A 13275-nucleotide genomic window follows, 5' to 3' on the forward strand; every position below is an offset into this window, starting at 1 on the left:
TCCACGAGTACTTGCAGGGAATGCTCCGATGTTATGATCTCCTGTCCTATGGGAAACGAGAAGGAATCAAGGAGAAAAAAGGGGTAGCCTGAGTCATGTTTCTTGACATATGACAGACAGCTCCTGAAATAGAAAGCCATAGGTTTCGAGTCTCAGGGGTATCACCTTCAAATATGTCAATGTTCTAAGGATGGATCAGTTTTCCCAACTGCTGACATCCTGCTGGGAGGAGAGATCCCAAGCAAAACAGGAGCCTCTGACTGGGAGCCTTTGAGGTGGCAGGAGCCATGAGGAGTTCAAAGGCAAGGCCGGCCAGTGACTTGCACCTCCAAGAACCGTAGGGGTGAAAGGTTACTAAAGCAGGAGCCACTGACCAATAAAACTGTGTTTGGTCAAACCTTCTGAGCAAAGAGACTAGAGACTGATGTCTGCTGTGTCCAGTGTTCTGAGTTATCCCCGACTCTAAGTCCCACTGCTCCCTAGGTCAGAATAGGGAGCTTCTTTAGCGATCAGCAGAGGACAAGCTCTCTCTCCTGACTGGTTCCATGAAAGAGCTGAAAGGTGGACTGGAAACCTTTAATCAAGATCTGTCATCAAAAATAAATAAATAAGAGCACAACTTGGGTCAACTTATTGCAAAGGAATCTGCCTGGGGTGAGATTTCCCATGTTTGCTATGCTAAAACCAGGAGAAAGCAAGCTAAGTTTGTTTGATTAGAGAAGGCAAATATAAAACAAGCCTCACCAACCAGGCCCACTTGAAAGGCCTGCCCTTTTTCATTAGGATACACATACAAACACAACATGTGAAGGGACTAAGACGACAGAACTTGAAGGCTTCACTTCATCCCAAAAGCTGTCAACATGTCATGCCACATGAGGGTGACGCTCTCTCCTCTACTGTTTCCCATGTAGCAAAGATTCCAGAGAAAGCTAAGGAGATCATCTTTGGCAGGTTCTTTATTTCGGGCTGTGGATACTAACTCAGCAATCAGGTCACAAGAGCCCTTCCACTGTCCCCACACACTCCCAGAAACAGAAATTGAGAATAGTGTGGGTGCAGTGAGTTTACCACCGACCACCTGACCAGAGAGGCACAGGCATCCTCTATAAGCTGCCTGCTTCTGGAAAGCTCCATCTTCCGATTGTTATTAAGATGAGCTCTCTTGTTGATTCTAAGTAGAAACCCAAAGGTATGTTCCCCAAATTGGGACTTTGAGCAGACAGAGAAGCTTGAAATAGCTACATGTGCTACAACAGTGGTTCTCAATTTTCTCCCCGCCCCCTTTTCACCTGAAAGATGCCACACCTACAGGTAAGAATAACTCAGATTCATCATGGCAGGGACTCTGAAGAGAAATCCATGTCCCCATCCCCGAGCCCAAAAGCATTTAAGAATTTGAGTGGCAGGAAGACAGATGTGTGATGTTTGAAAATCCCCACAGGGAATTCTGATCCCTCCCTCATCTCACAGTTAAAAACTGCCGTGGTAGCTGATTAGACGGTTGAATTCTTCCTCTTCTGTAGTTTCCAATCTGCAAGTTATACCAAAAAGATTTCCAAAAATTATGTTTGCTGTTGTGTCATGTGCAAAGTTACCTACAACTTGCTAGGTAGGCACAGAGATTTGGGGGAATACAGGTCTGTGCCTATTCTAAGCCGAAGGGAGCACAGTTGAGTCCACTGCTCCCTCCGCACTGCACCTCAATCCCTGAGTGCGTTATTCTGACCCTTCAGCCTGTCACCAGCTTCTGGGTCTTCTCATTCACATCGAATGCCAAAATGCACCACTGCAAGGCCTTTCTAAAATACAGATGATACACACAGATCATCAAGGCTGGGTCAAATTAACCTAAAAGTCAAAAATACTTCAATACACATATGGACTTCAAATACCTGACAAGAGAACACTTGCTCCTTTTAATAGAAAGTATTGGAATCTGAAAGATAACAAGGGAACTTCTCCCTGACTATTAAATTCCTTAATAAAATGGGAAGTCCATATTTAAATACAACACATTAGCCTTTAAGTTACAAGGAACGAGGTAATGGTACTGTCAGAACTGGTTCCTAGGAAGCTACTTCTGTACCAGTCCTGGTGTGATTCAGTATTAAAGATAAATGTGAAGGTGAAGATAAATGAATACATGAGTGTTGTCTTATGTTCTCCAGAACCGTAGTAGCACAAAAATGTAAGATTATGTTACTGTAAAACTGAAAATTATGCTATGACAAAAGTAATTATGCAACTCCAGATTCTCTCAATCTCTGCATTGCTGAGGGAGATAAAATATACAAATACATATAATAACCCATACTAATCTTTGGAAATAGAGGCAGAAATCCTATGGATTAGTTTAACCCTTAAGGAAGACTTGAAAACAATGAATTCTTTAACAAACATATCAGCACTTGATAATTTACTAGTTATTATTTTGTAAACAAACCTAGATATTTTTCTGAGTAGGTAAATAGTGAATTCACAAAGCCTGCAGTGAGTAATTCTTTCTCAGAAATGCTTCCTAAATAGTCCTATCCCATGGGAAAACAGCCCCAAAGAGTCAGACAATTCTTACACAGGCTGCAAACTGATATTTAACACTTTTATCACAGAGGCCCACAATCTCTTCTGAAGCGATGGCCCACAATGGGGACTCACGACAAGGGACGCAGCGGTGGCTGACTGCGGACAGAGCTCTCCGATCCGCCCAGCACCCGAAGAGGAAACCTGGGCTATTCCAGCTGCCTGCCCTTTGAAGAGCTGTGTGATGAAGAGCCACCGCAATTATATATTTACTGAGAACTTCCAAGATATTTGTTACTTTAATACTTCATTAAAATTACACCATAAGCAATAGCACCCAGTTCACAAAACTTCTTAACTAATTACAGGATATCAATTTACTCCCCAGAAATGTATAAAAAGTAGTCCTATCGCTTTGGAGTCTGGGGCATTTTATTTTGTTTTATTGCTCGTTCGGTTTTTATGTCTAACTACCTTCCCCACAGGAGCTATAGGAGTAATAAAACAAGCCAGTATTTTTTATTACTTGCTCAATGAAAATCGTCAATCCTAGATCAACAGCTCTATAATTTCACTAACTTACTACAAAAATTCCTTACTGTTTGCCTCAAACTCAAGTTAAATGGCTATTTTCAACTGAACACACTTGCAAAACTGCTCATGTCCAAAACTATTAGAAAAAGGAAAAATAATGGGTTTGTGCCAAAAGGGTACAGAGCAGTTAAAAATATATATCCATTGGACTTTGCTTATCTCTACTACTCTCTTCCTAAAAGCTTTAGTTAGGAGAAAAAGGGCAGGCAGCTATAAAGTACATGGTGAAGGCACACTCCACCCACCCGGCCCCTTTGGAAATCAAGGCTGGGAGCCGAGAGGAGGAGGGTAAGGATGCACTCTTTGAAATGCCTGGAAAAACATTCTGGTCAAGAGGTGCCAGAGATTTTGAAGCTCCCATCAAGCTGCTGGCCTAGATCCAGGTAATGGTTTTTCCTTCCCCTCAGCTGTCTGCTGCTCGAGTTTTCCAGCAAAGAAAGAAAGGAAAAGCGGTAGGGGAGAGGGAGAAGCAGCATCCAGTCCACTTCTCAGTAACTGAGAGGGTAGAAAGGGCCTAGCATCGCAGGCTGACATTTATAGAGGGCCTGGTGTTTCCATGGAGCACTCTGGGAGGATTACTGGAGGTTAGCAATCTGGTCTAAAAGGGGCCGCGACACAGACTGATGAAAGTCCCTTTAAAGTCGATAACAGTGATCCCACGGACACAGAGACGGCAAGCTGGAGCTGGCAAAGACATGCGAGCAGAGGTCTAGCCAGTCCGGCGGCCTTTAGGAAAAAAAATAGGTTGTAAACCTGGCTCCCCTAACTCTTCAGGGCTGCCCAATTCACTTGCTGAAGCTTGAAAGCACAAACTGTCAACAGAATGGCATTTCTAATCAGGGGATAAAAATAAAAGCCCTTGCAAAATCTCCCCTCGCCTAACCCTTAGTGCCCTGCCCCTACCAACCAAGAGAAACTTATCCCACCAGTGGCAAAGTTTCGGGCCTGCAAAGGTTAATTATCTTGCTAGTCTTTTACCTCCAATCGCAGCTGCGCGGACCAATCCCTTCTGCCTGGCATTTTTCTTCGATTTTAATATCAGAAGTTTCACACGCCTGCCTGAGCTCCTGGACTGGGCAGAAAGGCCCATATAGCTGTCAGCAAACTGATAAGAACTTTAAAATTACTCCGCAGGGCCTCTTTAAAAAGAAGAGCCAAAGAGCCCATAAAGAAAGAGGGCAGGGGCCACGGAAACCAGCCGCTCACACTGTTTTAACGTGGCATTAAAATGAGCTGCAGATTTATGGCAGGGTTTTAGCCCCTGGCCCAAATCCTCCGGGATGAAGCGCTTGTCTCGGCTCTCCAGCGGGATTTCAAGTATGGGATGGAGCTGGCCAGAGAGGAGCGGGGGAAGGGAGACAGAGGGAGCAGGAGGAGGAGAGGAAAAGGGAAGAAGCGGAGAGGAGCAGGGAAGTCAAGCGCAGCACTCGGTCCTCCTTTCCGTAGGCTCTGGCCGCCAGCGAGTCCTAGAGACTAATCGGACTGGTCTTCGTAAATTCACATAAAAATTTCCTTTATTCTTAGTTCATACCCAATAAATTGTGCTCCTTCAACTCTTCACCACCCAAATGTCAATTCTGGTTTTAAGTTTTCTCTGTACGTTTCTTTCTTTTAATTTTTTAGTGCAAGAAATGAATACAATCATGACTTGGCAGAGAACACATGAGAAGAGGGAAAAAAGACAGTATAATTTTTTTTTTCTCACTGGAAAGGGAAAAAAGTAACAGTTTCTCTAAATGTGCCAATGAATGTAAGGCCAGCTAGAAAACCACTGATTTTAATAAGCCATTCTGATCCTAACAGAAAAACAGAGAGGTGAACCTCTTTCCATGTCAAGATGTAGAAAGTATACCAGAACCCACAGGAATAAATTTTGTTTCCAGTTCCCAAGCCCAGAAGCAAATGCGTAAGACATCCGCGTTGGTAATTCACTGTGGTTCCTGAAGACCAAGCGGCACACCGGGAGGCTCCTCCCCATATCCAAATGTGGCCCGCGAAGCGCTCCCCAACCACCGCCCGCCGGAAGCAGACAGACCGGAACCACGATGCTCTAAGTCACCGACTTCACTGAACCATACAACTGGCCTCTCATATTATTAGTTCCAGGTCTGAGTAAGGAAGAATTGAAGCTTGGACAAGTCAGGTAACTTGCCCTAAATCACAAGGTTGGTAGACAGACAGCAAAGCTGAGGGTATAAACTCAGTTGTCTCCAACTCAGAACCTCATCATGTGCTTTCCACGATCAACATTTTCCAATTTTTGGACTAGGACCCACACTAAGAAACACAAACACATTTTATACTGCAACTCACTGCACATATACATATATAACCAAAACAAAGTTTGCAGGAAATAGTTACCCTATTACACTATGTAATACGATGGTATTTTCCTTTCTATTATATTTCATTTTTAAAAAATAAAATGATAGTCACAAACCACTGATTTAACTTCATGAGCAAATAATGAATCATGGCCCTCACTTTGGAAAATACTGCAGTGACAATGCAAAAAAGGGAATCATCAGACTGGGAGGCAGGAAACCTGGGTTCCAGCTGGGCTCCTCGCTGGCCCTGACAACTCAAGATCACTTAAAACTCCAGGCTTACTTGTGATTTGTAAAATATGAGGAAAGGGCTGAATATTTTCTCAGGTCCCTTTCAGCTCTTTGATTTTTTTCTAAATCTCCTTAATTGATACTGCTTTCCCCTTTCATCACGCATCTTTTCATTACTCTTCGCTTGTCATCTACTATCCTTCCCTCCTAATTCTCTGCAGAGTTCTCTGCCGGTATTCAAAGTGCCCCGCCCCCGCCTGCTCGCCTTACCCACCAGTCTTCCTCACAGCAGTCAGCCTCCCGCGGTCAGTGCGCTAATGTCGCCCTCTCTTCTAATCTGAGAAGACCCAGTCCTGAAGGCTCCTTCCAACCCCCCCCCACCCCCGCATGCATTCCTGACACCCCCACCCCCGCCACATTGAACTGCAACAGCACTTCTGGCCTTTTAATTTGTGTGTTACTGAAAGTGCTGTCCCCAGCACTCTTCAGGGGTTTCTGAAAGACAGGATCCCTGCTTTCAAAGTCTCCCTCGCCATGCCTATCCGCCATGCCTATCCCGCTAGGAACAAAGCAGGTGCTTAATACATACTTGATTCGTTTCCATCATGAAATTCAGGACTCTAATTCTCTTAAATTTAGAGACTATTTTGGTGGGCTGCTCTAGGAAAAGTCACAAAAACAATTAAAACTGGTATCACAATAAGGCAAGGGAGCATTTACAGACGAAGTTCCACATACTATTCACTTGTGTTGGCCCATGGACAGGGGTGCCAAGGCTGCCAAGGAAAGCAGCTTCGTGGTCCCTCCATCTGGACTGTGAGGACTTAAATCTCAGGAGCTATACAAAATAACTGCAAATCAGCCCAAACCTTAAAGACAAGAAAATTTATTTACAGGCCCTAGTGCACTATAAATTTAAGACTGTTCTATTAAAATGCTTTTCTTGGCTTCCCATCAGATGCTTGGCAAAAGTCTTTTTCCAATAGGTTCTTAATACTAAAGTTGGGGGAAAAAGTTAAAACACATAAAAATGCTCTTCCATAAGAGTTCCAATTAAGTAAGTCCTTATTTTATCCTGCTTTAAACAACATACAATACACTGGCCAGTCCCCTTCATACTGTATTGGATTTATACATTCAGGAAAACTCAAACACAGAGTATGCAGTGCTTTTGAAAAACATTGTGAAATTCAAAATATCCCATAAAGTGATTACACTTATCCCGAAGGCTCTCCCACTCGCCAAGGAGCTGGGCTTTGTATCAGAACCATGGTTGCCTGTTTCAGAGAAAAAACTCCAGGGATCAGATCGATGTGTTTTGTAGAAGGGTAAGCAATCCAATACCTTTTCTTAGGGCAAGTGTGAAAGCACAAGATAGGGAAACACAGACAGAGTGGCAGGTGGGGACTGGAGCGTCAGCAGAGGGAGGGAGGCAGGAATCTTACGCGTTTTTTAAAAGCCTTGGGAGTTCAGTTTATGTCTATAAAAACTTTTTCAGTTTCACAGTCAGGGGGATAAGAATGACAGGCATTACAATATTGATTCTGGAAATGAGAAGTGAAATCTCTTCCGCTGTCTTTATATTTCCAGGGATGTGTCCAACCTAAATGTCTCAAGTAATCACTTTTTAAAGACTATCTAATAAGCAGTTAGCCTGACTTATTGGGAAGTTCTCTCTGATTTCTAGCGTCAGCCCAGACCCTGTAATCATCTGAGTAATGTTGTGGGCGGCAAAATGGACCGTGAACCCTGTCTGTCTCTCACACGTCGTGCGGTCTTGGGAGGATTACCTTCCATCTCCTTATCCTCACTTTCTTCACATGAAAACTTTACCTTCCATTTCCAACTGCCTACCTCACTACTCTGCTGAAAGAGTTTGCTTTGTGAACTGCTGTGTGCTGGGGATGGGGAACAAGGGGGAATGGACTCAGGCCACTACACAAATGGACATGCCAGGCAAGACGCCATGGCAGGGAGCCTCAGAGAATACACCCGTCTGGGCTGCTGGGGTTCCTAGACATCTGAGGGCTTCCACTTTTAAGTGAATCACAAAAACACTTTTTAAAAATAAAAACAAACATTTTAGATAGAAAACGTCATAAAATAAAGGAGCCAATATTTTTAAATATATATATACTACACAATTTAAACCTTTGCGGAAAGAGTCAAGGGCCTCACGAGGAATAGCAATTTCTGTATTTCCTCCACTTCAAGAAACTGCAGATACATTCAATGTGCAAACTCATGGTAAGACTCCTTTGGGTCAGAAATCCAAAGTATGAAAATCAAACATGTACTTCTCTGAATCAAAGGCTTTTGCCATCTTACAACGATACAGCCAGAGCACTGCGAGACAGTGGAGCCTGCAACGCTGTCTGCCATATATCCAACGAGCTGAGAGATCTATTTTTAGAGTAACTTCCCTGCCTTCTCAGTGTATGCCAGACTGGCAGATGAGCGTTCTCCGAGACCCTTCACATTTGTGACTACTGAACTACTACGGTTATGGAAACTGGAGAATACAATGGCCTGCGATTACGTATGAATGAGACAGGGGCTCTCCTGGGAGCGGGCGCGAGTGCTGGTGCACACACGCATGTCTGCCGCGCCGGGGGTTGCGCCGCTCTCTCCTCCACCACAGCGAGGCCTAACGACCGTCCTGGTAGGCGATGGCGCCGCATGCCTGGGGGGTTACTTTCTTAAAAAAAAGCATTTTGTCTTTTTCCTAGCCAGCCCATTATATCTTCAGGTGCACCTCTACAGCCCAAATATTTGGTATGCTTGGTAGGGAAACGGGAAGGCAAATTGAGATAAGTCAGTGCACGGGACTGAAGAGGAACTGGTACTTTAAGTTACCCGAGCGCGTTAAAGGTGAGAAAGAAAAGAAGATGCTGAATGTTTCTGCCACCTCAAAGGCTCTCGGTCAATTGAGTACAAAGAAGAGTTCAAAGGCAAGGCAGGCTCCTGACTTCCACCTCCTAGTGTGGCTGAGGTGAGAGGTCAGGGCTGGTGGAGCCGCTGACCAATAAAACAATGTTTGGAAACTCCACTCAACAGATAAACTGGGGATCCATTTACACCCTCCTCCCTAACCACACAAACATTTCTAACTATATAGTCTAGTGTCTATCCAGCCTTGCAAGATCCTATGTTGCTTTCTTTTTCATTGTGATTCAAGGGAGACTGGGGATATGAATGTTCTATTTGACCAAAGAAAAATATCTGGTTGCGCATTTCTTCCTGCCTTCAGCTGTGAGAGGGATGGCTGAGGGGACTCTCCCTCTGGAAGGCCTTCCATGAAGGTATCTCCCCAATAAATCAATCCCTGTCCCACACCTTCTTCCTTCCATTTCAAGCCCCTAATGTACTTTGAAAAATATGCACCATCTACTCAATTTTCTTTGTACTTACACCCATATGTCCACAAGATGACTGCTAGGCCTTTGTGAGTGAGGAACACAGATTTCTTATTGTCTCCCATCATCTTCCCTTGGGGGGGAAACATGCTTAATTAGGGCTTCACTAAATTAATTAACTAGTTTATTGAGCTCATAGGACAATAAAAGGCTGACTGATACTGTTATAACTATTATTCTCTACGAATGGAAGGCACTGGCTTTTAACTTACCCAGAAGAAAACAAAAACCTCCAAGCCACCCGTAGCTTGCCCAGTGCCACGTATGCTGGCCCTTCTTGTCACTGTCCTTCAGGAGTAGATAACTGAGCCCTAAGCTGCACTTTTCTTCAAAAACCTTAGCCCAGCTGCAGCTCTTACTTACTTCAGGCTCTAGCCCTGTGTTTAACATTACGGCTGCTTCACTATCACATCCAACATCCAAGGTCAAGAAGAAAATGTACTTTCTCCTTGTTAAGGAGAATGTGTTTCTGCCTTGGAGCACCCCAATTCCCAAGTCAAAAAAGGACGCTGACCATTGTATGCACTGGCCACATTGTAGCCTTTCTGATCCTGAACTCTAAGCTGCAAGATGTTGCTGCAATACCTTCATCATCAAGATCCTACTCACATTTTTGGGGTCTATTTGGAAACTTCAACTCTATTCCATCTAGCAAGAGCAAAAGCCTGTGCTAAGGCCTCTTTCTTCCTCATCTGAAAAAACTAGTCTCTACAGAGAGTGGCCGTGAGGACAGTGTCGGAGTGAAACACCAGGGCAGCTCAGGGCATTTAGAGTTTAGGATTTCTTGGAAACGCTGCAACAGTCAGAAGGAAAACGAGTCACTTAGAAGTGGATGGAGACCTCTGCTGGCTAAAATTTTCCATGCAGCTCCCTAAGCTAGTTCCGAGTGGCTCAGCAAGAAGATCACTGCGTTCCTCAGTCTCAGGTCACTCTGGGATATCGGCCAGGGGCTCTGTGGTACCAACTACTGATGCAACAGGTTTTTTCCTACAAGTTTATGTCTGTCTTACAAAAAGATTGAAATCTGACCTCCCCAGAGAGAATTCACTAAGATGTAAATACTTTCCAGAACAAGGTATATGCTATTTTTTCAGTTACTCCTGCCAAGGTCAGGTTAAACTGATAAATGGTAAACAGAGGCAAACTGTCCAACATAATCTGGAAAGGGTCCTACAGAACAAAAGAACTCTCTCTAACATTAGAGAGATGAGACCTTAACTATCAATAGAAGAGCGGTTCTTAATCAAAGCAATTTTGTCCCGGAGGGGACGTTCGGCAATGATCAGAGACGTTTTGGTTGTCACAGCTTGGGATGAGAGTGTGCGCTGGCATCTAGTAGCTGAACCTAAGCATCCTTTATGCCTCTCCTGGAATTACTTCAACCAGACACTCAGATCAGCCCAGTCCGGAAATCTGGGGTTGGGAGAAGAAAGAGGTCATTTTTGGAACAGAGAATACTCGGAGAGGGAAGCAAAGCTACATGAAGCACTGCAGTGGAGTGCTTTAAAGGTCTAAAAAGTGGCACAGAGAAAAGGGGCATCAGAAAGCAGAGGAGAGATTTAGAAAGGAGGGCAGGGAAAGTGCCAAGAGTCACTTGCAAGTTGATATAACGTAGGGCGTTCACCACCGGAGGAGGTAACTGGCCCTAGTGACTAGAGGTGTTCCAAAGAAATGAGGGCCTTAATCACTGATGTCAAAAAGAGTCATATTCTTGCTAAGGACAAGAGTTTCACAGAGTTTTCAAACACCTGAATGGAAAATGAGAAATGATCCGGCCGACACCTTCATTTCATAAATGAGGACGCACAAGCCGAGGGAACCCTGGTGACTTGTCATGGTCTCACAATTCACAGGGACAGAGCCAGGGCAGAAACTCAAGTCTTTTGACTCCAAGTGTGTCTCTTTGAACCCAAAAGCCTAAAAGTACACTGTTTTAAATGGCGTTTGTTCACTCCTTCTCAACAGCTCTAAGATTCTGAGTTGCCTCTAAAAACGGCCAGCCAAGTTTGTCTCAGAGCCGTGCGTCCCCCACCACGCTCCTGTGGAACAACGGCATTGGGTACGTGAGCCCAAACCAAATTCTGCTCCAACAACTAAATGACTCTCTCCTACATGAAGGTGGTGGGTTTTTCTCAGTCTTTTTTTTTTTAAGACTATAGTCTAGTAACAGAACGTATCTGATGTAGCAGACAGTTCTCTATTTACTTATGACAATAAATCAAGATGCCATAAAAACACAGAGTACGAATATCAGGGCTCTTCAAAAAGCATTGTCTTTACACAAGTTGTAAGAACCATGAGTTTAGATCAAAATTCTAGAGATCTTTAGACTGATCTTCTAATTCCCTAAAATTCAGATGAGCTCATCAGTTAAGTAACAACTGGAAAGCCCAGAAACTTAAAATGAACATGAGTAGGCTATGAAAAAAATTACAGGGAAGCTAAAAATCAATCTGTGATTTGTTATTAAATCAGAATGCCAAACTGTCTCACCGATGAGCCTATTGAGGTCCAGAAGAGGCAAACCCTTGGCCTTCAGAGCTAGTTACCAGCCGAGCTGGCATTCACCACAGGCAGCCCGAGATAAGAACCCACAGGCCTCTTGAGTGTGGCTTTGGTGTAAGAAGCTCAGTCAAAATAAAGAGGGTGGCCTGAGCACACCCACAAACTCCCACTCCCTTCTAAAACTCTAAAATGACAATCAAGGGAATTGTAGAAAATTAAGGCATAATCGCTCTACGATCAACAGAAAGGCAGACGAGGTAACAGAAACAAAGTGTGGAAGCTGAAAAGCAAAAGAAGTGGTAGCTGACTCTACAGGCCCATGAGAGCCGTGCCCTAGATGGGCTGAGACAAACCCGAGTTCCTGGCAGAACCCCAAGTTGGGGAAAGGCGTGGCTAAAGGCAGAGGCCTGAGTGAAAGTATTTCAGAAGCTGTCGGAAGCCCAGACCCCTCCCCAATCCATTCAGCCAGGAGACTGGCTGGCCCTCACCCGGGGAGAGGCCTGAGGCCATTCTCCGGACAAGGTGAAACACAGGCTCCCCACCCGCGGGTAGGGGCACCAAAATTAGAACAGGACGCACGGGACACTTCCATACTTAATGCCGAGCACCCTCCAAGCCTTTTCTCCTGCTCATCTCCTCCACAGACAATTTTGATAAAATTAAAAACTTTCACAATTTATTTTTTTTTTTTTTTTTAAAAACAAGCACAGTACCAATATCGGGATAATCTTTTCAATGTTTTAGAACTTGTTTGACATTTAAGCCCAGGTAAATTTTTTCCCAGAGAAAGGGAAGCAGCAGGCCTAAACAGGACATGCAATGGAGGGCTTTAGACAGTAGGGGGCAGCCTGGGGAAGGGGTGGAGAAGGCGAAGGGAGGCTTGGGAAGGGAGGAAGGCACATTGAAATGCTCGAGGGAAAAGAAACTGGGGACCTCAGCCAGCTTAGACAACGGCATTCTCACGGTTAACAGTCACTCAGGAGCATCGCCCTGAAATGTTCCAGCTTCTGTGACTGTCATAGTTGCTACGACTATCACCTGCTGTGAAAACAACCTTCCAAAGAGGCCCAGCTTTGCATCTGGAACACAGCTCTGGCGTGACCCTAAAAGCACAGTAGACTTCCGTCAGAAGTGTTTTTAAATCTGACAGTTATTATATCAAACCTTATTTGACCGACTCACCTAAACCGTTTCCCTCTTTTCAGTTTGGTTGGTTGATACAGCGGAGGAAATAAACCCCACTCGCAGTCAGCTGCTGTTGCTCTGTACCCGAGCAGCCAAGGCCACCCCTCCACTTCGCCCCGGTCACCTGTCCAGCAGAGCTGCGTGGCCTCTTACCTGTCTCTGCATTTCTTCCGTCTGTCTTTGGGGGATGCTCTGCAAGATGCTGTACACGTCCGACATCTTTTCTTCCGGCACAACCACAGACGCTCTAGGGACAACAGCAGAACAATTTACGTCGGAGCAGCCCTTCTATACACGTCGCCTTGTTTCACTCTTACAAGCAGAAATGAGAGAGAAATCTCCTTCAGCCCCCTGTTCCTCTGGTGCGCGGTCCCTGTTCCTCCCCCTTCCTCAAAGGTCCATTTTCTCGCCTCCACTCACTACTGCGTCTGCCCTCCCTCCACTCCACCGCTGCGCCCCGGCCACACCAGCCCCTTCCAGTCACTCCAACACAT

The 13275-nt window shown here is 44.8% G+C and overlaps 1 protein-coding gene across 2 annotated transcripts in view; it reads right to left on the bottom strand.

Moving 5' to 3' along the window:
- Window positions 1-13275, bottom strand: part of EXT2 (exostosin glycosyltransferase 2) — a 134610-nt gene that overhangs the window by 90605 nt on the left and 30730 nt on the right. For both annotated transcript variants that reach the window (XM_054587121.1, XM_054587122.1), the window contains exon 7: window positions 12935-13028. In XM_054587121.1, the coding sequence (XP_054443096.1) occupies window positions 12935-13028 (94 nt within the window). The remainder of the gene's footprint in view (window positions 1-12934; window positions 13029-13275) is intronic.

Source organism: Pteronotus mesoamericanus, unplaced genomic scaffold (assembly GCF_021234165.1).
Source record: "Pteronotus mesoamericanus isolate MK-2021 breed Mesoamerican mustached bat unplaced genomic scaffold, CSHL_Meso_final scaffold_1066, whole genome shotgun sequence".
In the NCBI taxonomy this organism is placed as follows: domain Eukaryota; kingdom Metazoa; phylum Chordata; class Mammalia; order Chiroptera; family Mormoopidae; genus Pteronotus; species Pteronotus mesoamericanus.